Source organism: Octopus bimaculoides, chromosome 2 (assembly GCF_001194135.2).
Source record: "Octopus bimaculoides isolate UCB-OBI-ISO-001 chromosome 2, ASM119413v2, whole genome shotgun sequence".
NCBI classification, from domain to species: domain Eukaryota; kingdom Metazoa; phylum Mollusca; class Cephalopoda; order Octopoda; family Octopodidae; genus Octopus; species Octopus bimaculoides.
Window position 1 is genome coordinate 121,438,294 of NC_068982.1, and position 20,028 is coordinate 121,458,321.

Here is a 20,028-nt window from a genome sequence, read left to right on the forward strand (position 1 = left end):
CTGAAAGAAGCCCGTCGTATATATATATATATATATGTGTGTGTGTGTATGTGTTTGCGTGTCTGTGTTTGTCCCCCCAACATCGCTTGACAACCGATGCTGGTGCATTTATGTCCCTGTAACTTAACGGTTCAGCAAAAGAGTCCGATAGAATAAGTACTAGGCTTACAAATAATAAGTCTTGGGGTCGATTTGCTCGACTAAAGGTGGTGCTCCAACATGGCCGCAGTCAAAAGACTGAAACAAGTAAAAATAGAGTATATCCCCTGCACACATCTGACTTCCTTCTCTGTTATTGAGCATTTCCTCTCTCGCTCATACTTCACATCATCTCCCTTTTTCCCATTGACAGTTTTATTATACTGTTGCTCTCCAGCCCTCTCCTTTTTACGTATTAACACCTATCTGAGCCACTCCTGTCCTTTTTAAATCCCTACAAACTGAGATTCACTATTGTCTACATCTCTTTTCATGTTCATCAATCACTGCATTCTCTTTTATCCTTGTCTCTACTGTCTGGCTCTCTCCTTTCACACTCTTGCAATCCTACCCACCCAGCCATCTTCAATTCTTGATTTCTATTCTCACTTTATCCATTTTCTTATCCTTTGAGATACACTCTTACACCTCTTCTCCATCATCTTTTGTCCTTTTTTTTTTTTAGCTGGGATAACCTTGTATTTCCCCTACAGCATGACACCTATTCCTGTTTTTCTCTCAAATCCTGGCATGAGCCACTTCCCTCAATACTGCCCCACCTCGTCCTCTTACAAGTGATCTTGTCTAGCAGGTTACTTGGTGATCTCACTAGTACTCATCATCGTCATTTAACGTTCGCTTTCCATGTTAGCATGGGTTGGACAATTTGATTGAGGACTGGTGAACCGGATAGCTGCACCATCTCAAAAGCACTCAATACACTCTGATCCTGTCAAAACAAACACCCAGCCCATGCTAATAAATAAAAACATTAAATAATGATGATGATGATATATATGAGATTTGGGATTTTCATACCTCAAATACATATATTCTTCAAAATTCAAGAATATATGTATTTGAGGTACGAAAATCCCAGATCTGACAAGTGAAACAGAGGATTAGCAATGCTCTTTGAGGGTGAGGTAGAGAAGATAGAAACTGTGAAAATCAACTAGATGGTTTGTACCATTGATTCAAAGCCCAACCTTTTCATAAATCAAACAACAGGAGAGAAAGGCTTGACAAAATCAACATTGCCATCCTCCAGCAACATTGCCATATCGACAGCATCACCACAAAGGAAGCGTTCAGCAAAGAAAATTAATTCTCAGATATGAGATAAAGCCAACAATGACAGTCATGGATACGGTGTCTATCTCAGTGAGAAGTTCAGTTGATCAAACAACTGAAATACTCAGTGTCAAAACTGACTGATATTCATTTACTGAATTTTATTCTCTACCTTCCTACCTCACATATATACCTGCACATGATATGTACCCGTTGAATCTCTTCTCCACAACATATCTTCTTAATACTTCGTCCCTCTACCTATGCCCATTCATTACATACCCCCGCCCCTCATGAACTCACCGTCCCACTCACCCTTTCCTGTCCCAGTCCACTCACCCCCACCAACCACCCCTTACTCTCTCTCCATTCTTCCCATCTGAGGCAGCCACATTTCCCTTCTAATGCAAGACTCCCTTTTTTCTGTCCTTCAGTACTATACCACACACTCCATTGAGGAGTCTTGTCTTGCGAGTTACTTGGTGACTTCACAGCTGCTGGTGTCATTGTACAAGGCACCCAGTACCCTCTGTAAAGTAGTTGATATTAGGAAAGGTATTCAGCCATAGAAGCCATGCCAAAGCAGACAGCAGAGCTTAGTATAGTCCTCTGACATGTCAGTTTCTGTTGAACAGTCCTACCCATACCAGCATGGAAAGCAGACATTAGATGGTGGTGGTGGTGGTGATTTTTTTTTATGTCTGCTTTTCTCATATGGTTGCATGTAAGACTTCTTGAAGCATTATTCTACAGCTGGACACCTTTCCTGATACTGGCCCTTATTGTATTCAAGTAAGGTCCTTTATTCCACATTTCTATATCTCAAATTGCTGCTGAATGTTTTGTTTAATATTATCACTGCCAAAACAGTTTTAATATGATATTCACACGCACAAACACACACACACACACACACACACACACACACACACACACACACACACTCACTCACGTGCATGCACACATATGATGAGTTTCTTTGCATATGTATGTGTTTATGTATGAAGATGTATGCATGTGTTTATGTCTGAAGACTTAGTGTTTGTATATCATTGCCAAAACATATATATATCGTTGCCAGTTCTGTCTCACAAAGACTAGGGCTGCTTTTTCAGAGCCAAGTAATACTTTATCTTTGATCAGTTATTATTGACCCTCTGTCAAGTTCAAGTAATAACACATTTCAGTACTTTTTACATATATGTGACAGTACTATTATATTACACTCATGGTCATCTGAGGCACACATTACAGTACATTTCACATATTGGAGACAGAGTTGCTGTTACACACACACAGCAATAGTATTGTAAGACACACCTTACAATACTGAACAAATATATGGAACAGTGCCACTACTATATACAAAGCTATTCTAAACCCACATTACAATATAGTTTGCATACATGGAACAATGGTGGTGTTACATATATGTAGCTATATGTATCCCATATAACAATATACTATTTACAGTTTTGCTGTCACACACACACACACAGTTATCCTAGACCCTCATTAGAGTACTGCTCATATATATGAGATGGTAGCGCTACTGTTACATTCATAGTTATCTTAGAACAGTGCTGCTCAATTATCTGGGACATTGCTGTTGTTACACACACAAATATCACCACATTGGAAAGAAGACAATTCAATTTATTGGCAAAAATTCAATCATAAACACACTTTATAACACATGAATAGACTGTGTCATCTCACTGTTCTTTTTAGTGATTCTTCAACAGCATCTGTTTTTCTGAACTAATAAGCTCCATATCACCTCTACCGGATCTCATCTATTTCATTCTTCTTCCATCTAACACCACCCCTTATGTACCTCACCTGCCAGGTCTCATCTCCAAACAGTTCAGCAATTCCATCGTCCTCAGAACTAAACGTCTCTGGAATCCCCCACATCTCCTCTGCTCATGTTTTGCATACTCATGATGAACATCAACCTCATTAAACTGTAAATGTCATCATAACTTCTTCTATTTGCTTTCATATAGAACAAAATATTTATGATGATGTTTGAAGATAATTTTGATTGTGTTTATGTATGAATATATGACTGTGTGTATGTGTATAGTTGCATGTGTTATACATAGGTTCATATTTAGTGGATCTTGTCATTCATTCATCATCGGTAGTATGTAACATTAATTAATTAAGCTGAATGTGAAAGTGAGAGTGATCATACAAATATTTGTATGTTTCTATATTTTCATTGCTTGGAACATTTGCATTTACACATATACAACAATTATTTGAATAAAACAGTAAGCATGAGACAGTAAATATAGTAAAGTCTTCATTGCATAAAATAATTTATTTATATGAAAATCACCCATGATGATTCAAGAGAGAATAGATAAAATAGTCAGAACAGCTTATCTCAAAATTGACTCTTCTTTGTAGGACCTAAGGTTATTCTACTTCAATATGTCAGCTTTTTATGGCATTTAATCAAGTTTCTAGAACCTTCGGCAGAATTATTTGGGGGAGAACTCTTAAACTTTATTTTCAAGTCTATCATCCATTTAGTAACACAACTTTCTATTTGATTGGTCAAACCATGTTCATATAAGCATTAATACCTTTTATGGCAATACAGTTCATTTCACATAGCTGTTCTTGGACCCACCATCATATTAACTGTTATGGCGATGTAATTAGACTAAGATAGTTTGAAAGTCAGCTGAAGCCTCACTACACAGCCATACATGTTAGTATGTGTGTGTGTGTGTGTGTAGGAGGGGTGTGTGTGTGTGTGTGTGTAGGAGGGGGGTGTATGTGTCTATACTGTACAAAAGATAAGACATTCTCAAAGAGTAAGAGCTCAATTCATTTCTATAGCAACAACTTTATTGACAATATTGAAAAGTTCAATAATTTACAATAGCTAATGGTTTCATTCCAGACTGGTTAATCACATACGTGTGTGTGTTTGTTTTGCAAGATTCTTGATGTGACATCTTGTTATGCTTGGTGATGGTCATCTTTTGTGAATTAAACACATGCACTATTTATTTGATCTTCATTTTAGCCTTAATAATAATTTTGCATGGAATTTGCAAGGAATGTAACATATTTTCTGAAGAGAAGTATGGTGGGGTGGAAAACTGATTTGACATTGATTGTAGGGACAAAGCTTGAACACCCTGGGCATCAGCAGAGGAATCTTCCATTGCTTTTTGTTCTTTGTATGATTCCTTTGACCTTATTGCTGAGGAAAATGAACCTAGACTATCAGTTAAAGGAAAAATCTCTAAAAATCGATCACCTCCTCTTCATGGATTATTTGAAGTTGTATGCAAAGATGAGGCACAAGTGACCTCTTTGGGGAACACAGTCCACTGTTTTTGTGCTGATATTAAGATGGAATTCAGACTCAAGAAATATGGTATGATGAACCCGAATAAGAGCAAGGTACAGTCCCTTGCAGAGATTGAATTACTTAATAGAGAAGTGACTAAACAAATTCAAAAGGAAGGGTATAAATACCTTGGCATACTAGAGTTCAACGAAATTGGGGAAAAGGAAATTAAAGAACAGCTGAGGAAAGAATACTTCTGAAGACTAAGATGGGTGTTGTGCTCAAAATTGACTGGATGGAATAAAATCAAAGCAGTAAGCACATGGGCAGTAGTGTCACTTTGGTATGGAGCTGGAATTATAAACTGGCAAGAGAAAGAAAGAAAGAAAAAAGAAAGAAACTGATGAGCATGGACACAAAGACAAGGAAAATATCGACAGTGCATGGAGCACTCCATCCTAAGAGTGACACCGATAGAAAGGGTGGGAGAGGTTTGACCAGTTGCCAGGATTGCACAAAAGCAGAGGAAAACAGCTTAGAGTGGTATATAAAAAGTGTCATGGAACCATTGCTGAAACATATGCAGAAGTCTGGTATCATCAAAATTGATAATTGTGTAGAGAAAAACTTAAATGGGAAAATAACTAAAAAAAAAGAAGAAATAGCATGGAAGGAAAAAATGTATACTCAGTTTGCAAGAGATATAAACACCAAAACAAGTACAGGAGACCAGTGGCTATGGATGCAGAGGAGTGACTTGAAGATAGAGATGAACAAGTGCTGTACTTCTAGGTTTTTTCTGAGGCATTGCCTTTCAAGAGAGCATAATTTGCTCCTGAAGTTACAATGATGCTTATTAATATTAACCTTATGCTTGCTACTGCCAGAAGTATTAGGTACGTTGTCTACATTATTCTGTATTACTGTATGGTTATGATTAGTTTCACTGTAAGTTAAATTGGATGTCATTATACTTGAGTATTGTTCGGGCCCAGTTATCCCCACTACACTATCTTCTGTAGGCTCTCTACTGTGTCCAAACAACACTCATTTGAAACATTTTGATATCTGCTCTTCCATACTTGCATGGGTCAGATGGAATTCATTAAAGCAGATATTCTGTGGCTAGATGCCCTTCCTATCACCAACCTTCACCCGCTTTCAAAAAAGTGACATTCCCCTAATTTATTGAACACAAATCACACCAGGTGAATGAGCCCTTCATTTACAAAGATCATGCAACATGTCAAGAAGCTCACAGTCACTTTCACAGTTGACTACAAGTAAAGAATACTACCTCTATTGATAGTCAGACTGTTGTTTACAATCAGTGAACACGCAAAGTTAATGGGAAATACAAACTCACACAATCATATGCATGCACACAGATATACACTTGCACACACACATACACATACAACAGGCTTCTTCAGTTTCTCTTTGCTAATTTCACTCATAAGGTATTGGTCAACCCATGGCTAAAGTATAGAACACCAGCCAATATCATTCGCACATTCACATCTGGAACCAAATTTATAACCACAAGGCTCTGAAATGAACTAATTAGTGTGTGTCTGTGTGTGTGTGTGTGTGTGTGTGTGTAAAAGTGAAGCAAACAAATGGAAGTAGTACTCAACAGATATAGCTGGAGTTGTATTTATGGAGTAACAGGTTGACTTAGCTGCTCATGTTACATTCAGAAGCAAATTGTAAGAACGTGATGTTTTCTTTCTTGTTGAAATGGTTGTCCTTTTATCTTTCATCTTACTCTTTCTTCACTTAGCTTCTGAATGTCTGAGGAAGTAACATGAAGAATCAGCCTCATAGCCAAAAGTCAGCATAGTGGTAACACCAAAGGTTTTATTTTTCTGGGGTCAGGAAAAGCAAATAAAAGGTTTAAAAAGATCAGTCTAATAGATAATTTTTTTTTCAATCCCTTTTTCTGGTGTAATATAACTGCTTAATTTTCACAATGCAGCTAAGTTGTATGTTTATTAAAAGGCATTGCTTACATTTCTAATTATCAACACCCAACCGACCAAAATCTAGCTGTGTAATGCACTATTAATATATGAGTGAATGTGTGTATGTGTGTGTAATTTGTGTTTGTCTTTGTATGCATACATGTTTGCATCTATCAAATCTCCCTTTCTCCACATACAAACATACATACGCACATATACACTCTCAGTGATTTGTTTTTGTTGATATGAAGATTATTATCACAGTTTACTTGTTCCATTAACAGTTCCACCGGCAACTGAACAATACTTTTGGAATTAGTGCAGGCAATGTAATTAATAACATAACGAACTAGTTATTAATTAGTGTTTCATGTCAGGTAGATTCCAGATTATTGTAATACAACACTACAAAGTTAGTTTTCTGTTGTTACTATTATATATTCATATATTATTACATATTTCATATATGTACGTAGTATGTGTGTTTATTTTTATATTTTATGTGTGTTCATATGCATATATTTGTATATTTGGTACATATATGTGTGCAGGTACATGTGTTTAATGTGTGTGTGTGTGTGTGTATGCACACACACACACAAATGTATATATATATATATATATATAGTATTCATACATATAAAATGTGTATACAGAAATATACTTTTGGTATATTTTGTAAGGTTTATGTGTATACAGTGTGTCTGTGTAAGGTTTATATATGTTTCTGTATATTCTATATGTTCACATGTATAGGTGCTTATAGTTTATATATTTTATATATCCATGTGTGCAAGGGACATTTTTGTACATTTTAAATATGTGTATAGGTGTGTGTATGTATATATATATATATATATATATATATATATATATATATATATATTTATATATAATATATATATATATAATATATATATATAATATGGATGAACAATCGTCTATGTACTGTGTTGAATACATCAGGGTATATTGATTTTTGTTTATTTTTTTATGTGTCTTGACCATACATGTACTGATGAATAAAAGATGCAGTTTACTGCATAGTTTGCTGCATTAATTATGAAACCATTGGTTTACCATTAAGTTAAAAGTTTTTAGGAGGTTAGCTTTGAAAGTTGCATTCCCTCGCGGTCGGTAAAAATGTGCTTATTTTGGTAGTTTTGATTTATGGAGTCTCTCTAAGCGTGAGGCATTATTGTACAGTAATGTCCTTATATAAATTAAATTATATATAATATATATATATATGATATCGCTTGAATGTTGTTTACCATGTACCACCAGTACAAGTGCCAGTAAGGTGACGCTGGTAACGATCATGCTCGAATGCTGCTTTTTTTGTGCTACCGACCCTGACAATGATCATGCTGGAATGGTGCTCTTAGCGCTCCACTCGCACGGATGCCAGTCATGCGGTGCTGTCATTGAATTTGATTTCGATTTCACTTGCCTCAACAGGTCTTTGCAAGCAGAGTTTAGTGTTCCATGAAAGAAAGGTACACCTAAGTGGGCTGGTTACACCGCTGGCATAGGCCACAGGTTATGGTCTCACTTGGCTTGCCAGGTCTTCTCAAGCACAGCATATTTCCAAAGGTCTTGGTCACTAGTCATTGCCTCGGTGAGGCCTAATGTTTCAGGAGTTCTATTTTTATCAGAATGATCAGAGTGAGTTTTCCAAGCTGCCGTATCTTAGTAATCACCATTAAACTCATCCGACTCTTTCCAAATCCTCTTCACTGTCCTCAGAGTGACTTCTAAACACCCTGAAATGTTTGTATTGGAGCTTCCAGCATGAATGCCAAGCAGTACAGTATATCGTTTCCAAATTTCTGGCTGAGTGAATTGCATCATGGTGCTGTTTTCCTTTCAGACAGTGCCCAACTGACCCTACTACACTGTGTAGTTAATGAAATCAAAAATAAGCAATGCGCATACGCGAAATTGAAAATATAAATGGCGACAATTTGCCCATTGCACCCTGTATATACATATATATACACACACACACACACATATATTTATATATGTATATTGTATACAGTGTATGTATAACTACTTGTAATTTTGTATGTCTAAAATTTGTGTGCTGCAGTGTATGTATTTATGTCAGAGTTGAATTTTGACTACTGTTTCTAGATTATTGATTTGAACATGCATGCTGTGCACAGGTGTGTGTTTAATACTTTTGTGTTTGTATATGTTTGTATTTCTGGAGACATGTTTGGATAACAGTATCATAGTCATGAATTTACATCCTACTACAGAAGAAGAAGGATATAAGTCATTTCCTAAGTACAAAAGCACTGTGTGGCACTATGGGCAAGTTTCTTCTGTTATAACCCCAGCTTTGTGACCAAAGCTTTGTGAGTGGATTTGGTTGCTGGAAACTGAAAGAAGCTTATTATATATGTGTGTGTAGGTGTATGTATCCTTGTCTTGACATCGCATGATAGCTGTATACAATCATCCCAGTTGCACTGGTGGTGTCTTTTGTTTCCAGTCTTCCATGAAAACATGTCCTGCTTTAGAAAAATATTACCTTACTTGAAAACACTTGAGGGTTGGCATAGAAAATCTTTCTTAATAAATATTACTTAACCTATTCAAGCAGGGAAACGTAGTGGTTGAAATGATGGTGGTGACAATGGTAAAAGTAAAGAAGTACTACTCGTTAGTCTTCCAAGCTTTTGAAGGAATTTATTTCAGAAGTTTTCAAATACCAACTGCACCTGTGCATCTACAACATATGAAGACTCTCTTCTCTACCAGCCTGCCTGTGACTTAACTATACCTCTTGTATGTTAATAGTTTACTCTGGGTCCACCATATGGAATTTCTACCTATTTATTTTCAACATATAGCTGTTTCCCTGATAGTAGCTAAGTTCACCCTGAGGACCTTTCAGATACAGGTTTTGTTTCCATGTATGGAATTTTATTCAAAATCTTCTACAGATTCTGTTTTAAGAACTAAGCTATCAGTGTTCAAAAGTTATACACTTTGTTACAGACGGTTGTTCTGCAACAACAGAAAATAGTATATCTCAGTACCCTTTTGATATTTCACAAGAAAATATTAGATTAATTTCTTAGGCATTTTAGGATGCAGATATATGAGTATGGGCCATTAATTATTGATATGTAAATACCCAATAGGCGAGTGTAAAAAAGAAAGTTTTGGAAATCTGACAATATTTTCCATTGCTTTTGTCCATTTTTTTCTTTGACAACATTTAGAGTCAGATGTGTATATAGCTGTGTTTGCATCTGTGAATTTAAGTGTGTGTACATGTATTTATGTATAATTCAATGCTTATATTGTGTGTTTGCACACATGTTTATGTATATTTATACATATTTTGTGTTATGTGCAAATGTTTGCATGTATACTTATGCATATGTTTATGTGTGCATATGTTTGAGTATGCTGCCATTCAAGCTCCCCCCCCACACACACACACATATATTAGAATAAATCTTCATTGTTGCTTCTCTCTTTACTCAATAATTTTGTTTCTGTTGTTGTTTTAGAGCCAATGGAGAAATGAAGCATGATGCATCTGACGATGAATCTGAAGATGATAATGAAGAAGGAGACTACACTGTCTATGAATGTCCTGGATTGGCACCCGTAAGTATCTTCACCCCTTTCTTCATACCCATTTGCTATCTCACTACACTGCCTTACTCATCTTGCAATATTGCCTCACCATGCTTCACATGTCTCACAATATTGCCTTACTGTATTTTACAATGCCACCACTCTGCACCTTATAACACTGTTTCATTGTACTTTACAACATCATCATCATCATCATCGTCGTTTAACGTCCGCATTCCATGTTAGCATGGGTTGGACGATTTGACTGAGGACTGGTGAACCAGTTGGTTACACCAGGCTCTAGTCTGATTTGGCAGAGTTTTTACAGCTGGATACCCTTCCTAACGCCAACCACTCCGTTTTGAATGTTTACACTGCATATTACATCAACTTGCATGCCAGAAAATACAGTATAGGCATAGGAGTGGCTGTGTGGTAAGTAGCTTGCTTACAAACCACATCATTCTGGGTTCAATCCCACTGCATGGCACTTTGGGCAACTGTCTTCTACTATAGCCTCGGGCCGACCAAAACCTTGTGAGTGGATTTGGTAGATGGAAACTGAAAGAAGCCCGTCGTATATGTATTTGACAACTGATGCTGGTGTGTTTACATCCCCGTAACTTAGCGGCTCGGCAAAAGAGCATAAGTACTAGGCTTACAAAGAATAAGTCCTGGGTCGATCTGCTTGACTAAAGGCGGTGCTCCAGCATGGCCACAGTCAAATGACTGAAACAAGTAAAAGAGTAAAAGAGTATCTCATAAGAACTGTTCTTGTGTTAACTTTTTGGAAACATGGGAGGAAATCTGGGATGTGAGGTAGTGTTGTAAGATGTATAAGGCAGTGTTGGTATGTATGCTAGTGTTTTTTATCTGTGGTAATATTGATGTAAAGCAATGTGAGATTTGTAGAACAGTCATGATGTGTGAGCTAGAGCCATGTGATGCATAGGGTAGTATTAAAATGTAAGGCAATTTTGTTGTGTAAAGAAGTGTTAGGAGTTGAGTGACATTATTTGTGAGATGTGTAAGGCAGTGTTAATGTGTCAGCCAGAGTTGTGAGCTGTGAAACAATGTCGTAAAATGGAGGGGGAAGTGTTGTGATGTGAGGCAGTGTTGCGATTTGAAACAATGTTGTGAGTTGTGTAAGACAATGCAGATAGAAATGTTATCATATCACTTCCATCCTTCCTCTTAATTTCTGGCTGTGTGTCTTCATTATTAATCTTGTCAGTAATAGTAGTAGTAGTAGTAGTAGTAGTAGTGGCGGCATCAGCAGCAGCAATGATCGTAGCTGTAATAGCAATGGAGATGGTGAGGGTGAAGGTAGTAGTGATAGTAATTATATAGGCACTGATGGTGACGGTAGTGGTGATGATGTTGGTAGTAGTGATGACAGTAGTGGTAGTAGTAGTAGTAGTGGTGGTGGTAGCAGCAATAAGTGAGCCACTTTAGACATATTTAATCTGAACATCAATTTACCTGACAGACAACTCCAAAAAAAACTTGGTTTTAGTTATCCACCCTCCTTTCTTACCATTCTACCTTTTCATTCTAAACCTCTCTTTCCATACACACAGAAACACACATGTATATAATAATGATAATAAATAATGTGTGTGTGTGCGTGTGTGTGTATGCATATATGGGTACAGATCTTCATTGGTTTCTACACCTATTGACTACTAGCACCAATACCACTATTACCACCAGCTGTGCTGCTAGTACCACCACCACCACCACCACCACCATCTCCATCTCCATCATCACTGCCAGCACTGTCACCAATTATCATTTCTATTTTTATGTGTCCATGTGTTATGTTCTGTGTGTGTGTGTGTGTGTGTGTGTGTGTGTGTGTGTGTGTGTACTGTGTTGTGTATAATCTACATAGTGTTTAAATGTGAATTTGTCTGTGCTGTGTATACATAGTGCCACTATGTTGCATATGTGTTTGTGTGTTTGATTTTTGGTAAGCCCTTTGCTTGACATTATTCCTCTCCCATAATTGATTCTTCAGAAACATCATAGAGAGAAATTTTCGATGGAAATTTTTACTCAGATTTTGTTTTTCTACTGTTTTCAGTATTTTTTTTTTTTTTTTTTTTTTTTTTTTTTTTTTTTTTTGCTTTATTTCTGTTATTTTTCAGCTTCACCTATGATAGATCAGTGCCCTATCCAGGGAGATTTTTGTCTGCTTTGTATTACAGAAATGAAAAGAAATTAGCCCCAAATTAATAAATAGTAGAGTATCAAGGAAAAAAATTATTAAGAACAAATTTTATGTTGTTTTTATATTGGCATTAAGCCACATATTTCTAGGGAGAGGATATATAGTTAATTAAGTCTACCCTTGAACATTATTGACACAGAGGTTACTGACTCTAAAGGAATATGAACTTATGCCAGTGTCTCCTGACTGGCTCCTGTGCCAGTGGCACGTAAAAAGCCCCATCCAAATGTGGTCAATGCCAGTGCTCCCTCATTGGCTCCCATACCGGTGGCACGTAAAAAGCACCCACTACACTCTTGGAGTGGTTGGCATTAGGAAGAGCATCCAGCTGTAGAAACCTTGCCAGATCAGATTGGAGCCTGGTGCAGCCTACTGGCTTGCCAGTCCTCAGTCAAACTGTCCAACCCATGCCAGCATTGAAAGCGGACAGTAAACAATGACAATGATGATGAATGTAGTGTGACATATCTATACTCAATTTGTAATTTTATAAGACCCTCTTCTAATTTTGTCACTTTGGAAATAATGATAATTATAGTTTCCAATTTGGGCATGTGATCAGCAGTTTTTGAGGGAAAAAATTAGTTGATAACAATTGACCCTAATATATGTCTTGGTACATTATTTTATCAACCACAGAGGGATGAAAAGCAAATTTAACCCCAGTATAATTTGAACTCAGAGCATAAAGAGTCAGAAGAAATACCACTTGGCATTTTATCCAGTACTCTAATGATTCTGTTTGCTTCCTCACCACCTCCTTATAATTTCAGATTTAAGCACAAAGCTGGCAATTTTCAGGGGAAGGTGTTAATTGCTACCATTGACCAGTTCATGACTGGTATCTTATTTTATCAATCCCAGAGGGATGAAAGGCAAAGTTGGTCTTGGCAGCATTTGGAGATAATGTAAAACATCAATCAGAACTTACAGTGCAAGGCATTTTGTACAACACAAATGATTTGCCAATCCACCAGCTTTAATAATGCATTTCTAATATAGGTACAAGGCTAGAAATTTGGGGGAGGAATTTAGTTAATTAAATTAATCTCAGTACTTGACTGGTATTTTATTTTATCAGCTTCAGATAAATAAAAAGCAAAGTTGACCTTGGCAGGATTCAAACTCAAAATGTAAAGGATTGTCATTAAATATCACAAAGCATTTTGACTAATTTGCTATCAATTCTGCCAACTTGAAGGCTGTAGTCAATAACACTAACTCCAGTATTTGACTGGTTTTTATTCCACTAACCCCAGAAAGATAAAAGACTATATTAACTTTGATGGGATTTGAACCCAAAACAAAGGGAGATTACTAAGAATAATAGTGTATTTAGTCCAGTGTTCAACCACTTTTGTCAGTTCACCACTGCTTTCATAATATAAAGAATTTCTAGCATGTTCTTTCATAATATAAAGAATTTCTAATATAACGCACAAGTGTTGAATTCATCTTATCATGCAGGAATTTTCATAGAGACTGCAGCAGTAGATGCATCTTCTGTTCAGAGGAATGCATCTCATTTGCAAGAAACAAAAAACAAAACAAATCAGAGAATTCTGTTCGATCAGATAAGAACTGGACCATAGTATGATAGGTGATAATTAATAATGGAGGCAATGTTTATATTTGTTTTCTCTGCCCAATCTTTTGAGTATAGCTTCTTCCCTCACTGTTCTGGTTGACACTGGCTACCCTCATACCACTTTGTATCCTTGAGGAGGTCTGGCTATACCAGACTGCAAGCAGTTTAATAGGATGTTTGGTCCCCAAAATTATGAAGGTGACTGTGCTGTACTCGGACACCCCCAAGAATTTTCATTCTACACAACAGACCACTCTCTGCCATCAGACAAACAGAAAAAGAAAGTACTTGACCTTCCTTACCAAATCGTGGCAGGGAAGTCTTAATGATAAATTTGTTGTTGTTGTTGTTGTTGGCACTCCGTCGCTTACGACGTCGAGGGTTCCAGTTGATCCGATCAACGGAACAGCCTGCTCGTGAAATTAACGTGCAAGTGGCTGAGCACTCCACAGACACGTGTACCCTTAACGTAGTTCTCGGGGATATTCAGCGTGACACAGTGTGACAAGGCTGACCCTTTGAATTACAAGCACAACAGAAACAGGAAGTAAGAGTGAGAGAAAGTTGTGGTGAAAGAGTACAGCAGGGTTCGCCACCATCCCCTGCCGGAGCCTTGTGGAGCTTTAGGTGTTTGCGCTCAATAAACACTCACAACGCCCGGTCTGGGAATCGAAACCGTGATCCTATGACCGCGAGTCCGCTGCCCTAACCACTGGGCCATTGCGCCTCTACTCTTAATGATAAATACTCATTACTCAAATCTCTTAAAAGAACTAAAAACATAATAATGAAATAGAATACAATAAGTAACTGCAGAATATGTGGAGATAGAGAAAAAATATTTATTTACATTGTTTCTGGTTGCTCAGTCTTAGCCAAAAGAGTAAAATGTATACAACATTGATAGCATTGTTATTATACAGTGGGAATTATGCCAACATTATGAAATACTCACAGTAGAAAGAAATGATGCATTCATAATTCTGGAAAATGTCAGAGAATGAGAAAATGACCAGAAACTAGGATATGCCTATTAATGCAGACAAGGAGACATATTATCCTAGACATGGTTGTCATAGACTATCAGGAGAACAAATGTCTCTTAATCAATGTACCAGTTCTAACTGACAACAATATCTTCCTTAAATAAATGGTGAAGCTATCCAACTATAAAAATCTGAAAAAGAGATAACTATAATGTGGGGTCTAAAAACAGAAATAACTCCAAAAATAATATGTATATTGGGAAAGATAAAAGAAAATCGATGTAGACAAATGCAGCACTAACAGCCTAGGACTCTCTCTCTCACTTTCTTTCTCTCTCTCTCAAACACACACACAGTTTACAGAAAAGAGCACTAATAGATATTACACTGATATATACAGAATATACTGGCAGTACCACTCATCTACATTATACATGTATACACAATTGTTTCTAATATAAGCATTAGACCAGCAATATTGAGAGGAAGGGATTAATCAATTACATTAACTCCAATGCTTTGCTGGTATTTTGTTTTATCAACTGCATGGAGATGAAAGGCAAAATTGATCTTGGTAAGATTTGAATTCAGAATGTAAAGAGTTGGAACAATTACTGCAAGGCTCTTTTTCTGATATTCTGGCAATTCTGCCATTTCACTGTATGAAATTCATCATCATTTTTACATCCATACAAGCATGGATTGGACTTTTGGGTAGGATCTAACCAACTGGAGGACCACATCATACTCCAATGTTTTGGTATAATTTCTATGGACGTATGCTCTTCGTAACACCAACAACTTTACAGAGTGTATGAGGTGCCATTTTTCATGGTATCAGCATTTTAGGGGCTGGTTAATCCTCAGCCAGACTAAAGAGCCCATCCAAGCCTTGCAGAGTCACTGCTTGATTCAGTTTATCAACCACTTATAAAATGTACTTAGTACTTTTTTTTTCATGGTGTCAGCACTAAAAAGCCAACTTGTAAGGTGAAAGAGAGCTTCTAAGACTGAAAGATCAGAAGTTAAAGAATAATGGAAAGATATTTTGCTGGTAGTAGAGAGAGTAGCATAGGAAAAATGTAGTGGTGGTGGTGGGAGTGTATGTAGGAAAAGAGGAAGGGGAAGAACAATGTCAGGAATTAGTGTAAAAGTGAGGGTGGAAATTGTTTAATAATAACTATACCAAACATTGTCATACACTATACCATACGTTTCTGCCATACACAGTAATACACAGACATGCTCTGACATATATATATATGCCTCAGAATTTCAACAAAACTGGTTAGTTTGAAGATTCTTTTCACAAGCACAAATACTTACGAAATACACACAATTACATGCACACACACACAATTACATGTGCGAGCACACACACACACACACACATGCTTACACACACACACACACATGCTTACACACACACACACATGCTTACACACACACACACACACGCTTACACATGTGCATACTGTCACAAAAAATCTTGTTAGTGTTTCTAAAGGGGACATTTAAAGATATTTCCCAAATCTCTTATTGATTATAAATTTTTCAGAAATGTCTACAACAAAACCTTATGTTTCATCATTATTGACTTCAATTTAGAGAAAAGACCATTTATTTTCTCTAATGTAATTGACAGGAATTACTTCAGACACCTTCAGGCTTTCTTTCTCTATAATTCTAACCTGAAATTAGAAAATAAGCTAACAGCATTGTAAATAACAAACTTTCTATACACAAAACTAACAATTGTCTACAATTGCTGTTTTCAGTTGGTTGTTTACTTTAATTGCTTCAGAACACTGTTGTTGAAGTATAGCCCCAAGACAACCATTATCAAGTAGATCTATGATCAAAAGCATTCCAGCTGTGACCACCTTTTACCTCTTGCAAGGAAATCTGATTCACGATATTCATGTCCTTTTCTAAAGTGGTAGAGTGTGATTTGTCGTTTCTAGCAGATTTAACAACAATGATGTCTAGGTTTCCTTCACAGCTTGTCTGAGCTTTATGTTGCAGCTACTTTATTCCTTAAAGGATCTGTATAAATCTTCCTTTACGACACAATTTTTTTGCAGTTCTGCAGTTTAACTCTTAGCTATGAGTCTGTAGACTTTCTTAATTTTGCAGTTGAAGCAAATTCTTTTTTTAATCACTTTGTCAGTGGGGAAGTCAGTGCTCATAACACTTTCTACAAACCTCGGAGACTGGTGAGAAGCCTGGCCCAAATAATCGCAACAGACTCTACTAAAGGCACATATAGGACCAGGTGGTGGTGTTAAAGTGAGTGACAGATTAAATCTATCACTCAAATTGATCTCAGAATGCTAAGAGATGGAATAAATTACTGTAAGGTATCCTATCTGATTCTTTGCTGAGTTTACTAGCCCACTGTTTTTGACTGGTAGTTTCTTTGTTAATCTCATAAGGAGGAAAGGCAAAATTGATCTTGATGAGAATTGAACTCAGAATTCAGGTGTCTGGTATAAATACTGAAAGACACTTCATCTAACAACTCTGCCAATTCATATAATTTGATGGCTTCTTTAAATGGATTTTGACTTTCCTAAAATAGTTGTACAGATAGCATAAAGTATGTTACTTTCTCTTGTTCTGTTGTTTCCTCACCAATTCTTCTAAATATCTTGCAAACATGATTTATCATTTTCTGGTACTAATATCTACTTAGAATTTTGCTTTCTGCACGATTCCTGTATTACATATTCTGATTCTTATAATGCTACAGTTTTCAAACACCACCATGCTTTCTGCTATATCACCCTGACTGTTTGCCATGGTTACGTATTCACAATTTGCTTTGCGAGCTCAAAGTTTAATGCAAGGGTATTCCTCACCAGCAGATCTGTGATTGAAAGTGTTCCAGCTGTGTCCATACCTTTCCATTTTTTCCTTCCCAACCACTTGGTTCTGGGTTCAGTCCCACTGTGTGGCACCTTAGCCAATTGTCTTCTACTATAGCCTCGGGCTGACCAAAGCCTTGTGAGTGGATTTGGTAGATGGAAACTGAAAGAATCCCATCGTATGTGTGTGTGTGTGTTTGGTCTCCACCATTATTTGACAATCAATGCTGGTGTGTTTATGTCCCTGATGGAATATTTATATATAAATAGATACATACAGATGTATATATACATATATATATACACACACATATATGTGTGTGTGTGTGTGTGTGTTGTATACAAAGAATAAGTCCTGGGGTTGATTTCTTAAACTAAAACTCTTTGAGGCGGTGCTCCAGCATAGCCACAATCAAATGACTGAATCAAGTCAGAGACTTTAAAAAAAATAACAATGAATATTGTCCAGTGTATCCTTCATTTCTAAAATCAAAGTAGGGTACAATTTCAAGATTTACCTGCTGTTTTTCGGCAAGATTAGCATGTACAGATAACCCCCATTTGGCTGTCGAATTTGTATAAATGTTATATGAATAAATTGTTATGACTCAAATGGATGTTGTTGATGTGAAAGTGAGCAGTTTGATTGTAAAATAATTTCTTTTTCTTTCTTTTATCTTTCTCTGCTTACAGACTGGAGAGATGGAAGTGAAAAACCCACTTTTCAGTGATGAATCCTCCACTTTCCCTCGGACCAACTCACTTGGTAATGGATCGGCTATTCATCAGATGGCTACAGTTAAGGATGATGATTAACAATGACGCTGATGCCAATATGAGCTGACAATTTAGAAATATTCAACACCTGGCAAAAATATACATATACACACACACACTCACACATATACGTGTGTATATGTATATATACATCTGTATGTATCTATTTATATACAAATATATATATATACATATGTGTATACACACATAATTATGAATGTATAAGTATATATATATATATATATACACACACACACATACATGCATACATACATATATACATATACACAACCATACATATAGATATACATACATACATGCATACACACACACAGATGTATATGTATATTGCGCTTTTGAATTTTTATTTTTGTTGTTAAATCCACCAACATAAACATTTTCATTGTTGTTGTTATTTTTCCAACCTCCTACCCCTCTACTGGACTCTCAGTCTGCATACCACCCCCATTCCCTACTAAAAAAAAAAAAAGAATACCAAACTTCTTCCTTCTTCTCCTCTGTCTATTTTCCTTCTCTATCAGTTTTATCTTCAGAATCTGCTAGAAGCCAGTCTCTTCCATGATACCACTGCTTCTTCCTTTTTCTCTTACAATTTTGGTGTTTTTTTTTTTTCACTGTCAGAGCAGACAGCTCTCCTGGGGCACCTGCAAACAGCAGAGAACTAACTATGGCACTAGAGCTGTGTTGTTACAGCCCTATAGCTGGTAACTTGTCCAGTAGACAGCTGTCCACAGATATCTATTATTTTCAAGAGAAATTCTTCCAATTACTCTCAAATTTTATCAATATCTACCTGTATATTTAGGTGTGTATGTTTGTGTGTATATGTGTATTTAGATGTACAAACGCATCCACACATAAACTTGTGCGTTGTGTGTGTGTCTACATGCAGATACACTCAAACATGTTTGTTAACATATAGATATGTATATAATCATTATACTATAATATATAATTTTTTTAATAAATAAATGCATATAATATTTATACATCATATATATATATATATATATATATATATATATAACATATGTATGTATGAGAATAATATATTATATATATATTTTATTTGAGCTAGTGTCCTCACCTTGGTTCTTATAGTCACAACATTTATATTGTTTTACTATCTGGCCTTCTTTTTGTAGGTGTTGTGTTTAGTAATGTTCAGTCAGGTACCTGAAGAAGTCTACAGGCTATATGACTACAAGCATTAACATCTAAGACGAGGACATAAGTTTGCATAAACCTATGTATAATAATATTTTTCTGTTTTAAACGTTAATGTGTGTGTGTGTGTATATATATGTATGTATGTATATGTATGTATGTATATATATGTATTTATGTACGTATCTCTCTCTCTCTCTCTCTCTCTCTCTCTCTCTCTCTCTCTTTCTATAT

General features: G+C 36.3%; 1 protein-coding gene across 3 annotated transcripts in view; it reads left to right on the forward strand.

The window, feature by feature from the left end:
- LOC106876558 (uncharacterized) overlaps positions 1–19,588 on the forward strand; it is a 262,972-nt gene extending 243,384 nt beyond the window's left edge. For all 3 annotated transcript variants that reach the window (XM_014925155.2, XM_014925156.2, XM_052965557.1), the window contains exons 6-7: positions 10,086–10,185; positions 18,523–19,588. In XM_014925155.2, the coding sequence (XP_014780641.1) occupies positions 10,086–10,185; positions 18,523–18,645 (223 nt within the window). In that variant the 3' untranslated portion in view covers positions 18,646–19,588. The remainder of the gene's footprint in view (positions 1–10,085; positions 10,186–18,522) is intronic.
- Positions 19,589–20,028: the final 440 nt, after the last annotated feature.